The sequence below is a fragment of the Balaenoptera physalus genome, assembly GCF_965194825.1.
Source record: "Balaenoptera physalus genome assembly, chromosome: 1".
Lineage (NCBI taxonomy): Eukaryota > Metazoa > Chordata > Mammalia > Artiodactyla > Balaenopteridae > Balaenoptera > Balaenoptera physalus.
Window position 1 is genome coordinate 78,740,938 of NC_138882.1, and position 17,233 is coordinate 78,758,170.

At 43.1% G+C, this 17,233-nt stretch overlaps 1 protein-coding gene and 1 long non-coding RNA gene across 2 annotated transcripts in view; one reads left to right on the top strand and one right to left on the bottom strand.

The window, feature by feature from the left end:
* Positions 1-17,233, bottom strand: part of LOC309639868 — a 423,467-nt gene that overhangs the window by 46,312 nt on the left and 359,922 nt on the right. The window lies entirely within an intron of this gene.
* CD244 (CD244 molecule) overlaps positions 1-17,233 on the top strand; it is a 31,940-nt gene that overhangs the window by 8,203 nt on the left and 6,504 nt on the right. The window contains exons 2-6 of the mRNA XM_082466833.1: positions 11,654-11,992; positions 12,082-12,357; positions 13,809-13,916; positions 14,360-14,427; positions 16,580-16,633. Coding sequence (XP_082322959.1) covers positions 11,654-11,992; positions 12,082-12,357; positions 13,809-13,916; positions 14,360-14,427; positions 16,580-16,633 — 845 coding nt within the window. The remainder of the gene's footprint in view (positions 1-11,653; positions 11,993-12,081; positions 12,358-13,808; positions 13,917-14,359; positions 14,428-16,579; positions 16,634-17,233) is intronic.

Here is a 17,233-nt window from a genome sequence, read left to right on the forward strand (position 1 = left end):
TAGGGAGCTCTCCTCCTTTCCTTGGTCTGTCCTTCCCCGTGTACTCTGGACATCACGGCTTCATCTGGTAGGTCATCCAGGACCTGCCCAGTCCATGATATCTCTGATCTTTCTTCAACTGCTCCTTTTCTGTTGGCTCTCCACTCTTAGTTCATTATCCTCCCATTTAAAAATCTATGTTGGAATACCATCCGGTTTTTCCCTACTGTGTCTTTCTTTCCCATGTGTCTCTTTTACTACTCATACAGAACACTTCACTTCTGATACCTCTGGTCTCCAAATGTGTGTGCGGTTCTTTCCCCATACCAAGCAACTCTCTGTGACACCAGCTGGGTGTCTTACAATTTGACTCAGTTCTGACACCATCTGCCAGGAGACAGTGTTAGATTTCACAGATTAAGGGCTCGTTCCCACAAGATTACCTCCTTCTGCCATTTCAGACACCAGTCTCAAGCCCAGGTTGTAGATCAGAGGTTCCAGTGATCCCCTCTTCTGATTCAATTAATTTGTTGGAATGGCTCATGGAACAGTGGGAAACACTTACTTACATTTACCAGTTTATTAAAGGATATGATAAAGGATACAGATGAACAGCCAGATGAAGAGATAAATAGGGCAAGGTCTGGAAGGGAGCTTCTGTTCCCTTGGAGTTGGGGTTCACCAAACTGGTAGCTCCCCTAAACTCGTGCTATTGGGATTTTATAGGGGCTTCCTCATGTAGATGTGATCAGTTATTAACTATTAACTCCATTTCCAGCCTCCATCCCTCCTCCAAAGGATGGGGAATGGGACTGAAAATTCCAAGCTTTTAATCATGGCTTGGCCTTTTTTGTGATCAGCCCCTCCCACCCAGGAGTTCATCCAGAGTCATCTTAATAGAATAAAAGATGCTCCTGGTGCTCTTATTACTTAGGAATTTACAAAGGTTTTAGGAGCCCCATGTCAGGGATGGGGTCAAAGACTAAATACTAAAGCAAGAGATGCTTTTATCACTGGGAAATTATAAGGATTTAATTTAATTTAATTTAATTAATTTAATTTAATTCCTCTGTGCCAGGAACTCGGGGGAGAGAATAATATATATATTTCCATTATCTCACAAAAGCCAAACCAACAAATCAAAATAACACCTGGTGTTCTTCCTGTGGTAGCTTATTTCCTACCTCCCTTTTAGTTGGAGACAAACCCTTCTTAAGTGTATAAACTAATACAAGTTACATGAAAATAGAATAGTATAATTAAAAAATGACTACAATGGCAGTATAGCATCAGGAGGGTAGATCACACATTTGATTCCTTAATAATTTAATAGTTTAGTTAATAACTTAATCATTCCCTGTATACTCTATATTCAGTTTTTAACAATTTAATTAATTAATTAATTAATTAATGGCTGTGTTGGGTCTTCGTTGCTGCGCGCGGGCTTTCTCTAGTTGCGGTGAGTGGTGGCCACTCTTCATTGCGGTGCGTGGGCTCCTCATTGTGGTGGCTTCTCTTGTTGCAGAGCATGGGCTCTAGGCACGTGGGCTTCAGTAGTTGCAGCATGCAGGCTCAGTAGTTGTGGCTCACAGGCTCTAGAGCGCAGGCTCAGTAGTTGTGGCGCACGGGCTTAGTTGCTCCGCGGCATGTGAGATCTTCTGGACCAGGGCTTGAACGTGTGTCCCCTGCATTGGCAGGCGGATTTTTAACCACTGTGCCACCAGGGAAGTCCTATATTCAGTTTTGTCATGATGAAGGAGAACCAGAATGAAGGCTCTATGTTTTGATCTGATGGTGGTTATTCAGGAGTTTACTTTATAATTATTCATTATACTATGCATTTATATTTTAGGCACCCTTTAATATTTGTGCTACGTCTCAATTTTATAAAAGGTAAAAATAAAATAAAACCATCACAACCCCCTAAAAATTAAACTCATGTTCTGTCACCCCACTCTCCAGACCTGCTGGAGAGAGCTTTATTACCATCCTTAGCAGACCCATAAGCCAGAAGTATGGGTGTCTGTAACAGTGCTGCTGTTCTGTCTGTGATGCCCTCTTCCATACTCCTTTCTCAATCCACCTGGCAGGCCTGGGTGCCCCAGGCAGCACCTAGGTCACCTCCTCTGGGAAGCCACTCCTAATGCCCCAGGGAAGAGTAAAGCGTGCTTTCCTTATGCTTGTGTCACGCCTTGGGCATACCCCCATAGCACATTTCACATCAAGTCTTAGTTGGCTGTTTTAGGTCTATCTTCCTCTAGACTGTAAGCACAGTAAAACAGAGATTGTAACTTTTCCTTTACGTCTTTGCCCAGTGCCCTTAATAATCCCATTCTCCAAAATAGGAGTGATATTACAAATGATATTATAGATATGATATGAGCAACAGCAATCATAACAGATGCCAGCTCTGAGCAACCTGGAAAGCTTTATTTGAGGTATTGGCTGAACTTCTTCCCTGCCTTTGGGCCAGTAAGATGCACCCATGCATGCACCAATAACCTTGGCTGTTTGCTGTTCCCATATTACACTTATCTGCTTCTGTTTTGGTCCTCTTCTCTTCTTATGATTTGGCTTTCATTCCTTATTTAAAATCCTGCCCAGCCCTATAGATTCTGGTTTTGTGGCAAGCATTTCTGGCACCCATCCTGGAGCCCTTAAACTTGGCGTTTCTTGTTGGTCTTGGAGTTGGCTCCTGTGGAATACTCAAGATCCATCTGTAGTCTCAGCCCTTTTGCTGCCTTAGGTGGGGTGGAGCTTTAGATACCCATTACTTCGCCCAGTGCCTGGCCAATGAAATATGCATCCACTGGTGTGACTCCCTCTCTGTTGGGCCTTACCCTTGACCCTTCATATGACTGACACTGCTATTGCCAGTTAACCAGTCTTGGGAGTTCCATATCTTCCTTTAGCACTTGCTTGTTAAGTATGGGGGGCATTTCTATCTTTCTGTGTACCAATCTATTTGCAACTCTCCCCAACTCTACTCGCCTGGGTTAATCTCTTGAATGTAATTTGGTTGTTTTATCATCTCCCATTTCTATAGTGTGCGAAGGTGATGTCCTGTTTCTAGGAAATTAAGACATGATATGTATGTATTTCTTTGCAAATGCTGCCAACCACTAAGACCATCTGGCTTAGTTCTTCTATCTCTAATATCCTGCCTAAGGGCTGCACCGTCTGCTTGATTCCCTGTCCCCAGAGGAGCTGTGAAGTTGCAGTTCCCCCTACCCAGAATGTTTTTTCTGTAGCTCTTCGCCTGGCTGGATCCTTCATATCTTTCATTTCTTAGCTCAGATGTCACCTCCTCAGAGAGGTCTTCTCTGGCCATGAATCTACCAGTCAGTCTGTTATATCACCTTTTAAAACTACCTTCATGGCACTTAACGCTTCTCTGAAAGGATCTTGTTTCATTTTTCACTTATTTATGGTGCGTACCCCAACTGGAGTGTAAGCTTCATGAGAGCAGGGACCGTGTCTCTCTTGCTCACCCCTCTAGTCCAATGCCCTTGAGCAGTGGTTCTCAAGTGGGGACAATTTTACCCCCCAGGGGACATTTGGAAATGTCTAAAAACTATTTTGTTTGTCATGAATGGGGCAGGGGTGCTGGCATCTAGCGGGTAGAGGCCAGGGATGATGTTACACATCTTTACAATGCACAGGACATCTCCCCTTTCCTCTGCAACAGGGAATTAACAGACCCCAAATGTCAAGTGTTGAGATTAAGATATCCTCCCTAGAGCAATACCTGACACACAGAGAGTATTCAATAAATAATTGTTGAATATAGGAGTGAGTAGTCTTCTCATTGCCTCAAAGGGGCTCACTGATTCTTATAGATGTACCTGGAACCTAGGTTTAGGACATCTTTGTCAATCTGTAAATTTGCCCAACCTATTTCCTAGTCTATTTTACCTGTGAGAATTTCTGATCCACTGATTTCTGGTTGTCATTTGAGTAAGTATCAGGAAGACTTTTCTAATATTTCTCCAAAAGGTGAGTGCAGAAATCTCCTGTTTTTCCACTCTTGCTGTGGTAATGTTTCCACAGTGGCAACATCTTACTTTGCTCTTATCAAAGTACATTTTACTTAGTTTAATGATCAGAAGAGCTCTCTGAGAGGTAGTAATTACTCCTTTTTTACATTTTGTATTTTTATCAAGATATAACTTACAGTAATGTAAAAAAAGTTTAAGTGAATAGCTTGATGAACCTTTATATATGTATGTACATGTAACCACCACCCATCTCAAGATGTAAAACATTTCTAGCACCCCAATATTCTTCTTTGTGTCCCCTCCAACTTGATAATCTCCTCAGAGTTAACCAATATTCTAACCTCTTACCATAGATTTGTGTTTTTTCGGATTTTGAATTTCATATAAGTAGAATCATTCACTATATACTTTTTGGTGTCTGGCTCCTTTATTAATAACCACGTCGATAAGATCCATCCACATTTTTGCTTGTAGAAGTAGTTTATTCTTCTTTTTTAAAAAATTTAATTAATTTATTTTTGGCTGCATTGGGTCTTCATTGCTGCATGCGGGCTTTCTCTAGTTGGGCGAGCGGGGTCTGCTCTTCATTGCGGTGCACGGGCTTCTCATTGCGGTGGCTTCTCTTGTTGCGGAGCACCAACTCTAGGCATGCAGGCTTCAGTAGTTGTGGCATGTGGGCTCAGTAGTTGTGGCTCGTGGGCTCTAGAGCACAGACTCCATAGTTGTGGCACATGGGCTTAGTTACTCCACAGCATGTGGGATCTTCCCAGACCACGGATCAAACCCATGTCCCCTGAATTGGCAGGTGGATTCTTAACCACTGCGCCATCAGGGAAGTCCCAGTTTATTCTTTTTCATTGTTGTGTAACATTCCATTATATGAATATAACATGATTTATTTATTCATCTAATGATGACTGATATTTGGGTTGTTTTGCATTTTGAATTATTATGAATAAAGCCATTATGAACGTTCTTGTATATGTTTTCTTGAGTATGTACAAATTCTCTTGGGTCATAGGGCATATGTAACTTTAGTTTTAAAAGATATTGTCAGTTTTCCAAAGTGGCTGCACCAATTTACACTTCCATTACCAATGAATCAGAGTCTCAGTTGTGCCTCATCCCTGTCAACACTTGGAATTTTCGGTCTTTTAAATGTTAGCCATTTTGGTGGGGATATAGTAGAGTCTCATTGTTTTCTGATATCCAGCAATGTTGGGGACCTTTTTGCTGCTTGTTTGTTAATTGGGTATCATTTATTTGTCAAGTGCCTGTGCCAGTCTTCTACCTTTTTTTTTTTTTTGGTTGTCAGTTTATTTCTTACTGATTTTTAGGAATTCTTTATAGACAGGCATACCTCATTTTACTGAGCCTCACTTTATTGAACTTTGCAGATACTGAGTTTTCTACAAATTGAAGGTTTGTGTCAACACTGTGTCACACAAGTCTATTAGCTCCATTTTTCCAACAGCATTTGCTCACTTCGTGTCTCTTTGTCACATTTTGGTAATTCTCTCAATATTTCAAACTTTTTCATTATTATTATATTTGTTATGATGATCTGTGATCAGTGATCTTTGATGTCACTATTGCAATTATTTTGGGGTGCCACAAACTGCACCCATATAAGATGGTGAAGTTAATCAATTGTTAAAATGACAACAAAAGATTCAGAATATTACATAAACTTAGTTGATGAAGCAGCAGCAGGGCTTGAAAGGATTGACTCCAATTTTGAAAGAAGTTCTACTGTGGTTAAAATGCTATCAAACATCATTGCCTGCTACAGAGAAATCATTTGTTAAAGAAAGAGTCAATCCATGTGGCAGAGGAGGCTCAGGTAAAAGGCAGAGCCTGACTTTCCTTCCCCAAACCACTACTCCCCATCTGGGTGGAGACTACTCCAATGTGCATGGTGTGAGGGAGTGCTCTAACTTTATTGATTTACATGTAGTTGTCCAACTTTCCCAGCACCACTTGCTGAAGAGATTATCTTTTTCCCATTTTATATTCTTGCTTCCTTTGTTGATGATTAATTGACTGTAGGTGTGTGGGTTTATTTCTGGGCTCTCTATTCTGTTCCATTGATCCGTATGTCTGTTTTTGTGCCAATACCACACTGTTTTGACTATTGTAGCTTTGTAGTATTATCTGAAGAGTGGGAGGGTTATGCCTCCTGCTTTGTTCTCTTTCCTTTGTATTGCTTTGACAATTCTGGGTCTTTTATGATTCCATATAAAATTTAGGATTATTTGTTCCAGTACTGTGAAAAATGTCATGGTTATTTTGGTATGGATTGCATTAAATCTGTAGATTGTTTTGAGTAGTATTGCCATTTTAACAATATTAATTCCTCCAATCCAAGAGTATGGGATATCTTTCCATTTCTTTGAATCATCTTTAATTTCCTTTATTAATGTATTATAGTTCTCAGCATATAAGTCTTTCACCTCCTTGGTCAGGTTTAATCCTAAGTATTTTATTTATTTTTTGGTGTGATTTTAAAAGGTATGGTTTTGTTACATTCCCTTTTTGATATTTCATTATTAGTGTAAAGAATTGTAACTGATTTCTGTATGTTAATCCTGTATCCTGCTACCTTGCTGAATTTATCTATCAGTTCTAGTTGTTTTTGTGTGGAGTCTTTAGGGCTTTCTATATATAATATTATGTCATCTGCATATAATGACAATTTTACCTCGTCCCTTCCAATTTGGATAACTTTTATTTCTTTTTTTTGTCTGATTGCTGTGGCTAGGATTTCCAATACTATGTTGAATAGAAGTGGTGAGAGTGGACATCCTTGTCCTGTTCCAAATTTTAACAGGAAGGATTTCAGCTTTTCACCATTGAGTATTATATTGGTTGTGGGTTTGTCATAAATGGCTTTAATTATGTTGAGATATGTTCCCTCTATACCCACTTTCGTAAGAGCTTTTCTTAAAATCATGAATGGATGTTGAATTTTGTCAAATGCTTTTCCTGTGTCTGTTGAGATAATCATGTGGTTTTGTCTTTCTCTTTTGAATGTGGTGTATCACATTGATTGATTTATGTATGTTGAACCATCCTTGTGACCCTGTAATGAAATCAGCTTGACCATGGTGTATGATCCCTTTTATGTAATGTTGGACTCAGTTTGTTAATATTTTGTTAAGGATTTTTGCATCTATGTTCATTAAAGATATTCCCCTGTAATTTTCTTTTTTTGTGGTGTCTTTGTCTGGTTTTGGTGTCAGGATGATGATGGCTTCATAGAATGAATTTGGAAGTGTTCCCTCTTCTTAAATTTTTTGGAATAGTTTGAGAAGGATAGGTATAAGTTCTTCTTGGTATGTTTGGCAGAATTCCTCAGTGAAGCTGTTCAGTCCTGTATTTTTGTTTGCAGAGAGTTTTGCTTTGTTTTGTTTTTAAATTACAGATTGTATTTCACTTCTAGTGATCAGTCTGTTTAAATGATCTGTTTCTTCTTGACTCAGTTTTGGCAGGCTGTATGTTTCTACAAACTTGTTCATTTCTTCCAGGTTGTCCAATTTGTTTGCATATAACTATTAGTATTCTCATAATTTTTTTGTATTTTTGTGGTATCCGTGGTTAAAATTTACCTCTTTCTTTTCTTATTTTGTTTATTTGGGTCCTCTCTCTTTTCTTCTTGGTGATCCTGGCTAGAGGTTTGTTGATTTTGTTTACCTTTTCAAAAAATTAGTTCTTGGACTTATTGATCTTTTCTATTGTTTTTTTGGTCTCTATTTTATTTATTTCCTCGCTGATCTTCATTATTTTCTTCCTTATGTTGACTTTGGGTTTTGTTTGTTCTTCTATAATTCTTTTAGGTGGTAGTTTAGGTTGTTTGTTTAAGATTTTTCTTGTTTTTTGAGGCAGGCCTGTATTGTTATGAACTCTCTTAGAACTGCTTTTGCTGCATCTCATAGATTTTGTAAGGTTGTGCTTTCATTTTTGTTTGTCTACAGGTATTTTCTGATTTCTTCTTTGATTTCATTTTTGACCTATTGGTTTTTTAAGAGCATGTTGTTTAGTCTCCATATGTTCTTTTCCTGTTTTTCTTCCTGTGGTTGATTTCTAGTTTCAGATTTTTGTGGTCAGAAAAGTTCTCAGTTGAGTTCATTTTTCAGTTATTTTATATTTTATTCCCACAATTTTCATTTGGTTCTCAAAAAATTCATTTTTTCAGGTAACTATTGCTGTAAAATGAAGCACCTCTAAACTTAGTAGTTTAAAACAACAACCACTTATTTAGTCAATGATTCTGCTAGTTGGCAATTTGGGCTGGGCTCAGCTGGGTCATTATTTTCATTTCGGCTTGCACCATTATGCATATATGGTCAGCTGCCAGATTGACTGGGGACGGCTGATCTCAGAAGGCCTCAACTTGCTGCATGTGATCTCTCATCCTCCAGGAGGCTATCTGAGTCTTGTTTATATGTCAGCTAGACAACATGCCAAGAGAACACATAGAGGCACATTCCAAGAGGCATGTGCAAGGCCTCTTCAGATCTAGGCTTAGAACTGGCACAACAACATTTTTACTGCATTCTGTTCAGAAAGCCAGCCCAGTTACAAGAGATGGGAAAGTGAACTCTATCTGTCGATGATGGAAGGAGCTGCAAAGTCACATTTCAGGGAGCATGGCCATTTTGCTTTCTATTACACTAGTTCTCTGCTGTAATTCTCAAACATATTTTATTTCCTTGAACATGTTAAACAAAATTACTTTAAAGTTTATGGCTGATAACACTATTATCTAGATGTCCCTTGGATTTATTTCTATTTTTTCTTTTGGTTTTTGGACATGTTTCCTCTTCTTATGCTTGTTTATTTTTTTATTTCATTTTGGACATTGTTGTATGAAAAATTTTAGAAATAGTTTAATGCGCTGGTTTTTGTTATTTTCCTCCAGGAATAATTTATATTTGCCTCTAGTAGTTAGATTAGAAATACTAGAGATGTTAGATAATGTTAATCCAATTCAGGGTTGAAATTATTCAAAACTGGGCTTCAATCTCTGTGAGAGCTGGCCTATTTCTTTTCTTTCTTATTAACTTTTTGGCTGTGTTGGGTCTTTGTTGCTGTACCTGGGCTTTCTCTAATTAAGGCGAGCTGCGGGCTACTCTTCATTGGGATGCATGGGCTTCTCATTGCGGTGGCCTCTCTGGTTGTGGAACATAGGCTCTAGATGCATGGGCTTCAGTAGTTGTAGAGCGCAGGCTCACTAGTTGTGGCTTGCAGGCTCTAGAGTGCAGGTTCAGTAGTTATGGCACATAGGCTTAGTTGCTCCATGACATGTGGGATCTTCATCGACCAGGTATCAAACCGGTGTCCCCTGCATTGGCAGGCAGATTCTTTTTTTTTTATAAATAAATTAATTAATTTATTTATTTTTGGCTGTGTTGGGTCTTTGTTGCTGCACGTGGGCTTTCTCTAGTTGTGGCGAGCGGGGGCTACTCTTCGTTGCGGTGTGTGGGCTTCTCATCGCGATGGCTTCTCTTGTTGCAGAGCAAGGGCTCTAGGGTGAGCAGGCTTTAGTAGTTGTGGCATGCAGGCTCAGTAGTTGTGGCGCATAGGCTTAGTTGCTCTGCAGCATGTGGGATCTTCCAGGACGAGGGCTTGAACCCGTGTCCCCTGCATTGGCAGGCAGATTCTTAACCACTGTGCCACCAGGGAAGTTCCTGGCCTATTTCTTGTTCACCCTTACTCTTAGTGTGTAGACCTTTATGGTACCAACCCCAAATCTGCTGGATTTTAGGTATACCCACTTCCTATCAAGAGGTTCCTGAACTCCATGTTCTCTTAGTTCCTTAAGCTTATTGTAAACTCTGCTTAGCTTCTCAGCATTTCAGCTGCTTTTTATGGACTCAGAAGATGTCTCCAAGGAGCAACAGTCAAAAATTCTGGTTCCACCTCTCTGAGTTTCCTTCTTCCAGATCTTGGCCCTATACCTTTATACTGCTTTATTAGCTCTCTGATGCCATTAACGACATGCTTTTATACTTTGCCCGTTTTTTCTAGTTATTCTCAGTGGGAACATTGGTTAGCATGTCTTAATCTGGTCTTCCATTATCAGAATTAGAATACTTTAGATGATTATGTATCTCAACCTTTAAGTGTATGCTGTGGGATGAAAGCATGTTCTATTTCCAGATCACAAATTCTCTGGAGTCAGGAACCATATCTTATACATGAAGAGGCCCTGCCTTTTCAGGGTCCTCATTACAGTGGGGACTCAGTAAAGACTGAATAATTGGTGATGACAGTTCATGTCGTTTTTGTAGGTTTAGTAATTATTTTTCTGTTCACCTTTGTTCTCAACATCTTTAGGCAGTGCTAGGACCTCAAGAGACAAAGTCACAGAGATGTATATCACAGTCTCTGCTTTTGGCTTGGTAATGAGCACAGCCAGTTCAAATCATGGGAATATGAATAGGAACCTCATGTGTTTTACTCTTAGGAGTGTCAAACCAGAGGAACATATTATATTAACCAGATAGTAATTACGAGTCCTTTATTTACTTAGTCTCTTGAGAAAATGCTGACATGAAGGTATGGTTAGGAGTGAGGGTATTTATAATGCATGTGGACATCTAAAGATCTCTCTCCATCGCTCTCTTCTCAATGTCCTCCATTTTAACAGATCTGTTTGTATAACTATCTCCTTCTTCTATTCTCTCCTCCAAATTCTCCCTGACCCTTTTCAACCCGCCCAGATAGACCTTTTTATCTCCAGCATCCACTGGGCCATGGCACATAGCTTCCCTGCCAAAAATGGCCACAGGGATTTCCACTTGTTTTCATTGATTGCACTGGGGTACTCTAGGGTAGGCAATGACAAGCAGCTCTATGTCACACTGTCACGGTCATTAACCCCCATCTTGGTCCTTAGAGAGGCATGTGCTAGGATATGCCTTGGCAATATAGTTTTATTTTTCTCTATTTGTTTTCTATGGAGCGATCCTGTGGATACTTTCTAGTAACTAAAAAATTGGCAAACACTAATGAATAAAGACCACAATCCTATGAGCAAAGTGCTACAAGAAAGGGTTATGAATCTAGTTCTATGAGGACGGAGGACGGAGGAGGGAGCCATTAGTTCAACTTGGAGGGTTAGTCTTATTAGGTCTGGCCATTAAGAATTTCCAGCAGTCACTGATGGCCACTGTTGGTTGCCTCAGCACTGCAGGGAAGGAGTGACATCATATATGATATTTATAACATTGTGGTTAAGAATTCGTTCTCTAAAGCCAAATTGACTGGATTTTAAGCTCATCTTTCTCCCTGTGTAACTTGGGCCAATTACTTTTAAGTTCTTTCTAACTCAGTTTCCTAACCTGTAAAATGGGGATAAGACCTTTTAGGGTCATTGTAAAATGAAATAGTAAAAATATGTAGTGTTTAAAACCTGTCTGTCCCATAATAAGAACTCAGGAGATTTTAGCTATTATTACTGGTTTGTGGGCCCTTCAGACTCGGGCACAGAGCATGGAGGGAGGGGAGGCAGATAAGGGAGATACACTTTCAGGTTCTCTTAGACTTTGGGCTCCTCATATGCATTTCCATCCTCTTGGTTTAAGGGAGGTCACATCCAACAACACACAATGCTCAGGCTTGAATCTCTTCTTTCCACCTCCAGCCCGGGTTCTCTTTCCTATAATCCCTAGGTTCTGCTGATCATGTGGTTGGAATCTCGGGAGAGTCTGTCTGGTTACGGCCCCCCAGCATACAGATAAGGACATACTCTGTTAAATGGAAGATGCAGCCATACTCAAATTCAAGCTGTTTTTTGATACACTCTTGGAAGAATGTTTCCAGCCAGAGCGATGTAGGGAAGAGTTTGAATCGGACTCCAAATCATTTCAACAATAGACTCAGCTTTATAAGCGAAAACTTAACTCTTCTCATCATGGCAGTTCAGCAGCAGGACAGTGGCCTCTACCTCCTGGAGGTCACTGAAGACACTGGGAAGGTTTGGAGACATAAGTTCCAGGTTTCTGTATTTGGTGAGTCCTCAGGACAGCTCATGCTGCACCTCTGACTCCTGCAGGGCTTGTATTTCCAGCACCTTTCTGATCAGAATCTCTGCTTCCAGATCGTGTTGAGAAGCCCCAGCTGGTGGAGAGGTGGAAGGTCCTGGACAGGGGGATGTGCCAAGTGACTCTGTCCTGCTCAGTCTCCAGAGGTGGTAATGTGAGCTATGCTTGGTATAAAGGGACTGAGCTGATTCAGACACCCAGGAACCTCACCAAGCTGGAGGAGCAGATTGATGTCACTGGTTTGCACACATACACCTGCAATGTCAGCAACCCTGTCAGCTGGGCAAACCACACCCTCCAACTCACACAGGGCTGTCTGAATGCCCACCCGAGTAAGTGGAGCACTTTGCGCTGTAACAGGGGCTGAAGGTGTGGGACCCCACAGCCAGGCTCATGTGCAAAGGAGACTTGGATCTGAGTTCCCTTGGCTGCCTCCCCCAGGGCTTTGCAGTCCTTCCCCAGGGAGGTCATGGCCTCTAGGCACACAGTTTCCATAAAGCCAGGGCTGTCTTTGTCTGGGAAGGATTTTATCCCAATAAAGAATCTCCTTCTGGGAGATGCGCATTTCTCCTTCATGTAGGGAATGCTTAGTTGTTTGGTGAGTCACAGCCCTGCCATGATGCTGATCGTTACTTTCTTTCTCTGAGAGACTGATGGAGATCTACTTTCTCCTCCTGAGTGACAACTCCCCCAAACCATATAGTTCCCCAAGAGGTAACTATGCTGTACACAGTGCTCTGGGTCATAGGGTCATCAGGATGATCTTGGGGGTACCTAGAAGAGTTCTTGGTTTTTTTTTGCTTATGCTCATCCTAAGAGTTACCCCGAGTTAAGTTGACACCACTATTGATTAGATAAACAAAAAATTACTGTGCCATCAGCATGGGCATGACAGGAAAAAACAACCCACAGTTCCCATACTTAAGGAACTTATAATCAAATGGGGCAACAAACTAAGCATTCATGGGCAAAAAAGAAACAAAACAAGCTGAAGTAATGTGGAGTGACAAGGACATTGGAGTTTGGTTCATGCCAGCCATGGCTTCATCATTCACTAGCTCTGTGAACTCAGGCTGATGCATTACCTCTCTGATCCTCAATTTTTCTTTTGGGTAAAATGGGGATGTTAATAATAAGTACCTCACAGGATTGCTGTTAAGGTTAAATGAGATGATGTTTGTAAAGAGCCTAGTCAGCTGGCATCTGGAACTTTAATTCATTTCCCTTCTCCCCATGTTGGCTGGGTTATATAACAGGCTACACGTGTGACACAAATGTTAAAGTTTGAGTGAAGAAGAGCAGTGAAAGCAAGAATAGCAGAAGGTGAAATGGAAGACTTGCCTGGCACATAGTAGGTGTGCAACAAATGTTTGTTGAGTTAAAAACAAAAGAGTGAATGGATTAGCATTTGCTGTGCCAGATGTTTTACATATATTAGACCCCGTAATTAACCCCCATGTGTAGATAACATTATCTCCTTTCTGTAAGTGACAAAACAGAGGCTCAGAGAGTTTAATTAAGGAAGTTGCCCAAGGGCACAGAGCTTATAGAATTAGAATCGAGCCTGGCCTCTGAGATACTAATACCCATACTCTTAGCATCACTCAGGGGAGGTCACCCAATTGAGAAGAGAGGTGACTTTGATGGTGAATTCACAGGGTCCGTGGAGACCAGCCATTTGAGAGAGGAGTGTGGGTTTTGAGACAGTCCCTGCAGCAGACAGGTGGGAAGGGAGAACAGAGAGGGTTTAGCACTCAGGCCTGGTGCCTTCCATATCCCTCAGGTTTCATCTTTCTGTCCATTTTGGTGAGCATCGTGATTCTCCTAACGGCGTTGTTCCTGGGCACCCTCACCTGCTTCTGTGTGCGGAGGTGGAAGAGGAAGCAGTCACGTAAGTGGAGGGTCCCTAGGAGGTGTGTTGCCTGATTTGACATCCCCAGTGGCATGCACCTGGGAGCACAGTACCTGCTTTTCCTTGGGGGCATTGAGGTATGTGTGTGTGTGCTTGGGGGAGGGGAAGCAGTGGCTGCTGGGCCCTCTCTCCCAGTTCACGCCTTCTGCAGTGGCTGCTGGGTGTTTACAGTCTGATCCCCAATGTGCAGATTTACCTGCACTCTGCCTGGCCTGACGGAATAGGTATGTCAGGGCAGGTTGCGGCCACTGTGCATTTCGGGTATCCTAGGGAGAGCACTAATCTGCCTCCTTTCTAGAACTTTTCTCAAGGTCTTGGTCATCTGGGATGGAGGGAGGGCCGCCAGTAGCAGAAGCCTGGACAGGACGCCCCCTGGAGGTCTCTGCAGCTCTTTTCTTTGCTTCTTTGCTTTCCTCTCACAGAGGCCAGACCAGAGGAATTTCTGACGATCTATGAAGATGTCAACAACGTGCAAACCAGGAGAAATCAAGTATGGCACCCTAGGGGCTGCGGTTTCTCTCAACTAGTCTGGGAGATGCTCTTGGGAGGATGACCATTCAGAGCAGGGGGACAAAGAGGACCAGACAATTGTCCTCAGTCCTCCCCATCTATCTTTTCTCCATCAGCCTCCTAGCTCTGGCCATGGAGGAAAAGAGGAAAACAAGGGGGCGGGGTGCAGAAAAAATGAAGGAGGCAGAAGGGGCATCTTGGCGCAGAATCGCACCTGTTGGGAAGGGATGGCCCCCTGGTGTCCTCATTTCTGTCCTGTCTTACCAGCCAGGCTCAGCCCCATGAAGAGTCCAACCTTCTTGTATTTTTGTGTCTGACCACAAAGTCTCGGGTCCCTGCAAGTCCGAGTTTACTTTTGCGGGTCCCTTGATCGTTGCCCAGGCTGGGAAGGAGGCCAGCCTGAGCAGCCAAAGCACAGCTGTTTCACAGCTGGCTCAGTGGTCTGTGCTCACAATGCTTTGGGAGGAAGAGTCCCGAGTCTGGCTGAGGCGCTAGAGAGAGTATCCAGGTTAGCACAAAGGTTAGTTCCTCTGCGAACCTCTCTGGCCGGTCAGTGTCTGCAGGTAGTGGCCAACTCTGCCTGTCATCCAGGGGTGTTGAAGAGGAGGAAACTGCAGGGGGCTGCAGGGGCCCTCCTGCTGCTCTGCCCCTGAGCAGGACAGGATGTGTGACAGGCCTCAGGGAAAGGCAGTGCCCAGCTGAACTGCCAGGTGGGAAGGGTGATGGGCGTGGGGAGGAAGGGCCCTCTTCCCACCCCCATTCCTGGTGTTTCACCTGCGGAGGCGAGGCAGGAAGTCACAGCAGTGGGACTCTCCGTTGTCACAGGTGCGAGGCCCTGTGAGGCCTCATAGAACAGAGAAGCAGCTTCCCGAAGGTCTGGGCTCAGTGGGAATTAGGAATCAGTGTGGCTCCCCTCGCCTGTTTCCTTGCCCCACCCATGGAATATTGGGGCATGAAAAACAAAAGGAGACTTTGTTTCCCCCATCATTATTGGATGCTGGTACAAATTCCTGAGAGCAAGTGCATCTTCCTACAGCCACGGATGCCCAAATGCTCAGTAAAAATAGCCTTTCTTCCCCAACAAAATGAAGGTGACTTCAGATTAAGTAAACGGAGGAGAAGACAAAGGAAAATAACTACTCAGAGTAAGAGAGACCTCTTGGGGATTCAGGTCTGTTACTCTGCATCTGACTCAGGGCTTCCTCCCTCTGTGGCCACGTCTCTCCATGGCCTGTCCCTTCTGTCCCCAAGGTTCTGCTTGAAGGTCTAAATCTTAAGCTTCACGTGGTCTCACTTTGGGTCCCAGCTTTGACCTTTCTGGAGACACTTCACTCAGGTCTGGGCAGAAGAGAAAAGCACAAACTCCTGTTTCTTGCCAGATGCCAGCGACTCCAGCCTCCAAGCACGGCTGATGTTTTTCTGCTCCTCTTAGCATCTTCCTGCTTCTGGGGAGTTCCGCTTCTTCCTTGTCTAATGGACTCTAATGGTCTCCATGGGCTCTCCCCCAGAGCCTAGCCTGGCAGTCTGTGTTCGGGGTCGAGCAGCATGAAATGCCTACAGTCCCAGTCTCCCGTGGGACAGGACTGAAGAGAGAAGCAGGAAGGGCGTGTGCTCCCTGCCTTTGGCCTTGGTCCAGGGCTCCACCCAGCACCACAGCTGCTCAGGGGCTGGCTTGAGGCCAAAGGCAAGCTGGCCACCAAAGCTGGATCTAGAGAGGGGGCTTTAGAACATTTAGAGTCCCTGAATTTGTGTCCTTTATAGGTAAGGCTCAGATTAGAGCCCCACCCAAAGCTCTGCCCATTATCAGCAGTTACGTGGCAAATTTAGTCAGAAAGTCAGCAAAGGCAAGTTTCTAAGTTACCAAAGTAAAGCAAGTGACAGGAGACCCTTTGGGCAGGGTCACTCGATGCAATTCTTTCACACTTGGGAGGTTCCCCACTTCTGACACTAACTGCTGCACAGTGAGTCGCTCCTACTGTCTCTCCCTATCCTGAGATGCTCAAAGACCACCTCCCACCCAGGTTCCTGGGAGCGCCTCTTCTTATGCTGTTCCTCCCCCACTCGATCCAAATTCAGACAGACACAGCTGTCTGCTCATGTTACCATATGTCCTTTTACTATCTCTTGTGCAGGAGCAGAATTCCCCTGGAGAAGGGCACACCATCTACTCCATGATCCAGTCCCAGGTACCACTCTGGTTTCTCGAATCCATTCTGTACCTGTCCATGGGGCTTGCTAATGCCCCCTAGACACTCACACCCTTGAATGGCAGAGTAAGACCTTGGCGCTCCTGGAGTCCGGAAGACAGCTTGACCTCAGCTGCATTAAGTTGTTTGTAAAGATGAGTGTGATTCTGAAATGTCTCGACAGCTGAACAGAGCTGGAAAGTCTGATGCAGGCATTCTTTTCTCTTCCATGCCTGATAGCAAGCGTGGTCCAGATAAAGTCAGTGGGAGGAGGAAACTTGTCAGGGGATTCAACTTCTGTTTTCCCTCCCTGTTGCTTCCAATACTTGGGGGCCTTGTACTTTTTATTCCTGCCCTTGATTATACCTGTTTTCAGGAGAGAATGCATCTGTGTTCTCTTTTATCTAATTATGACTTAACAATAGCATTTATTAAGCACGTAACATGTCTATTTTATTATTGAATGTCACAAAACAACCTCATGAAGTAGGTCTAATAAAAATCCCATTTCGGGGACTTCCCTGGTGGCGCAGTGGTTACGAATCTGCCTGCCAATGCAGGGGACACGGGTTCAAGCCCTGGTCCAGGAAGATCCCACAT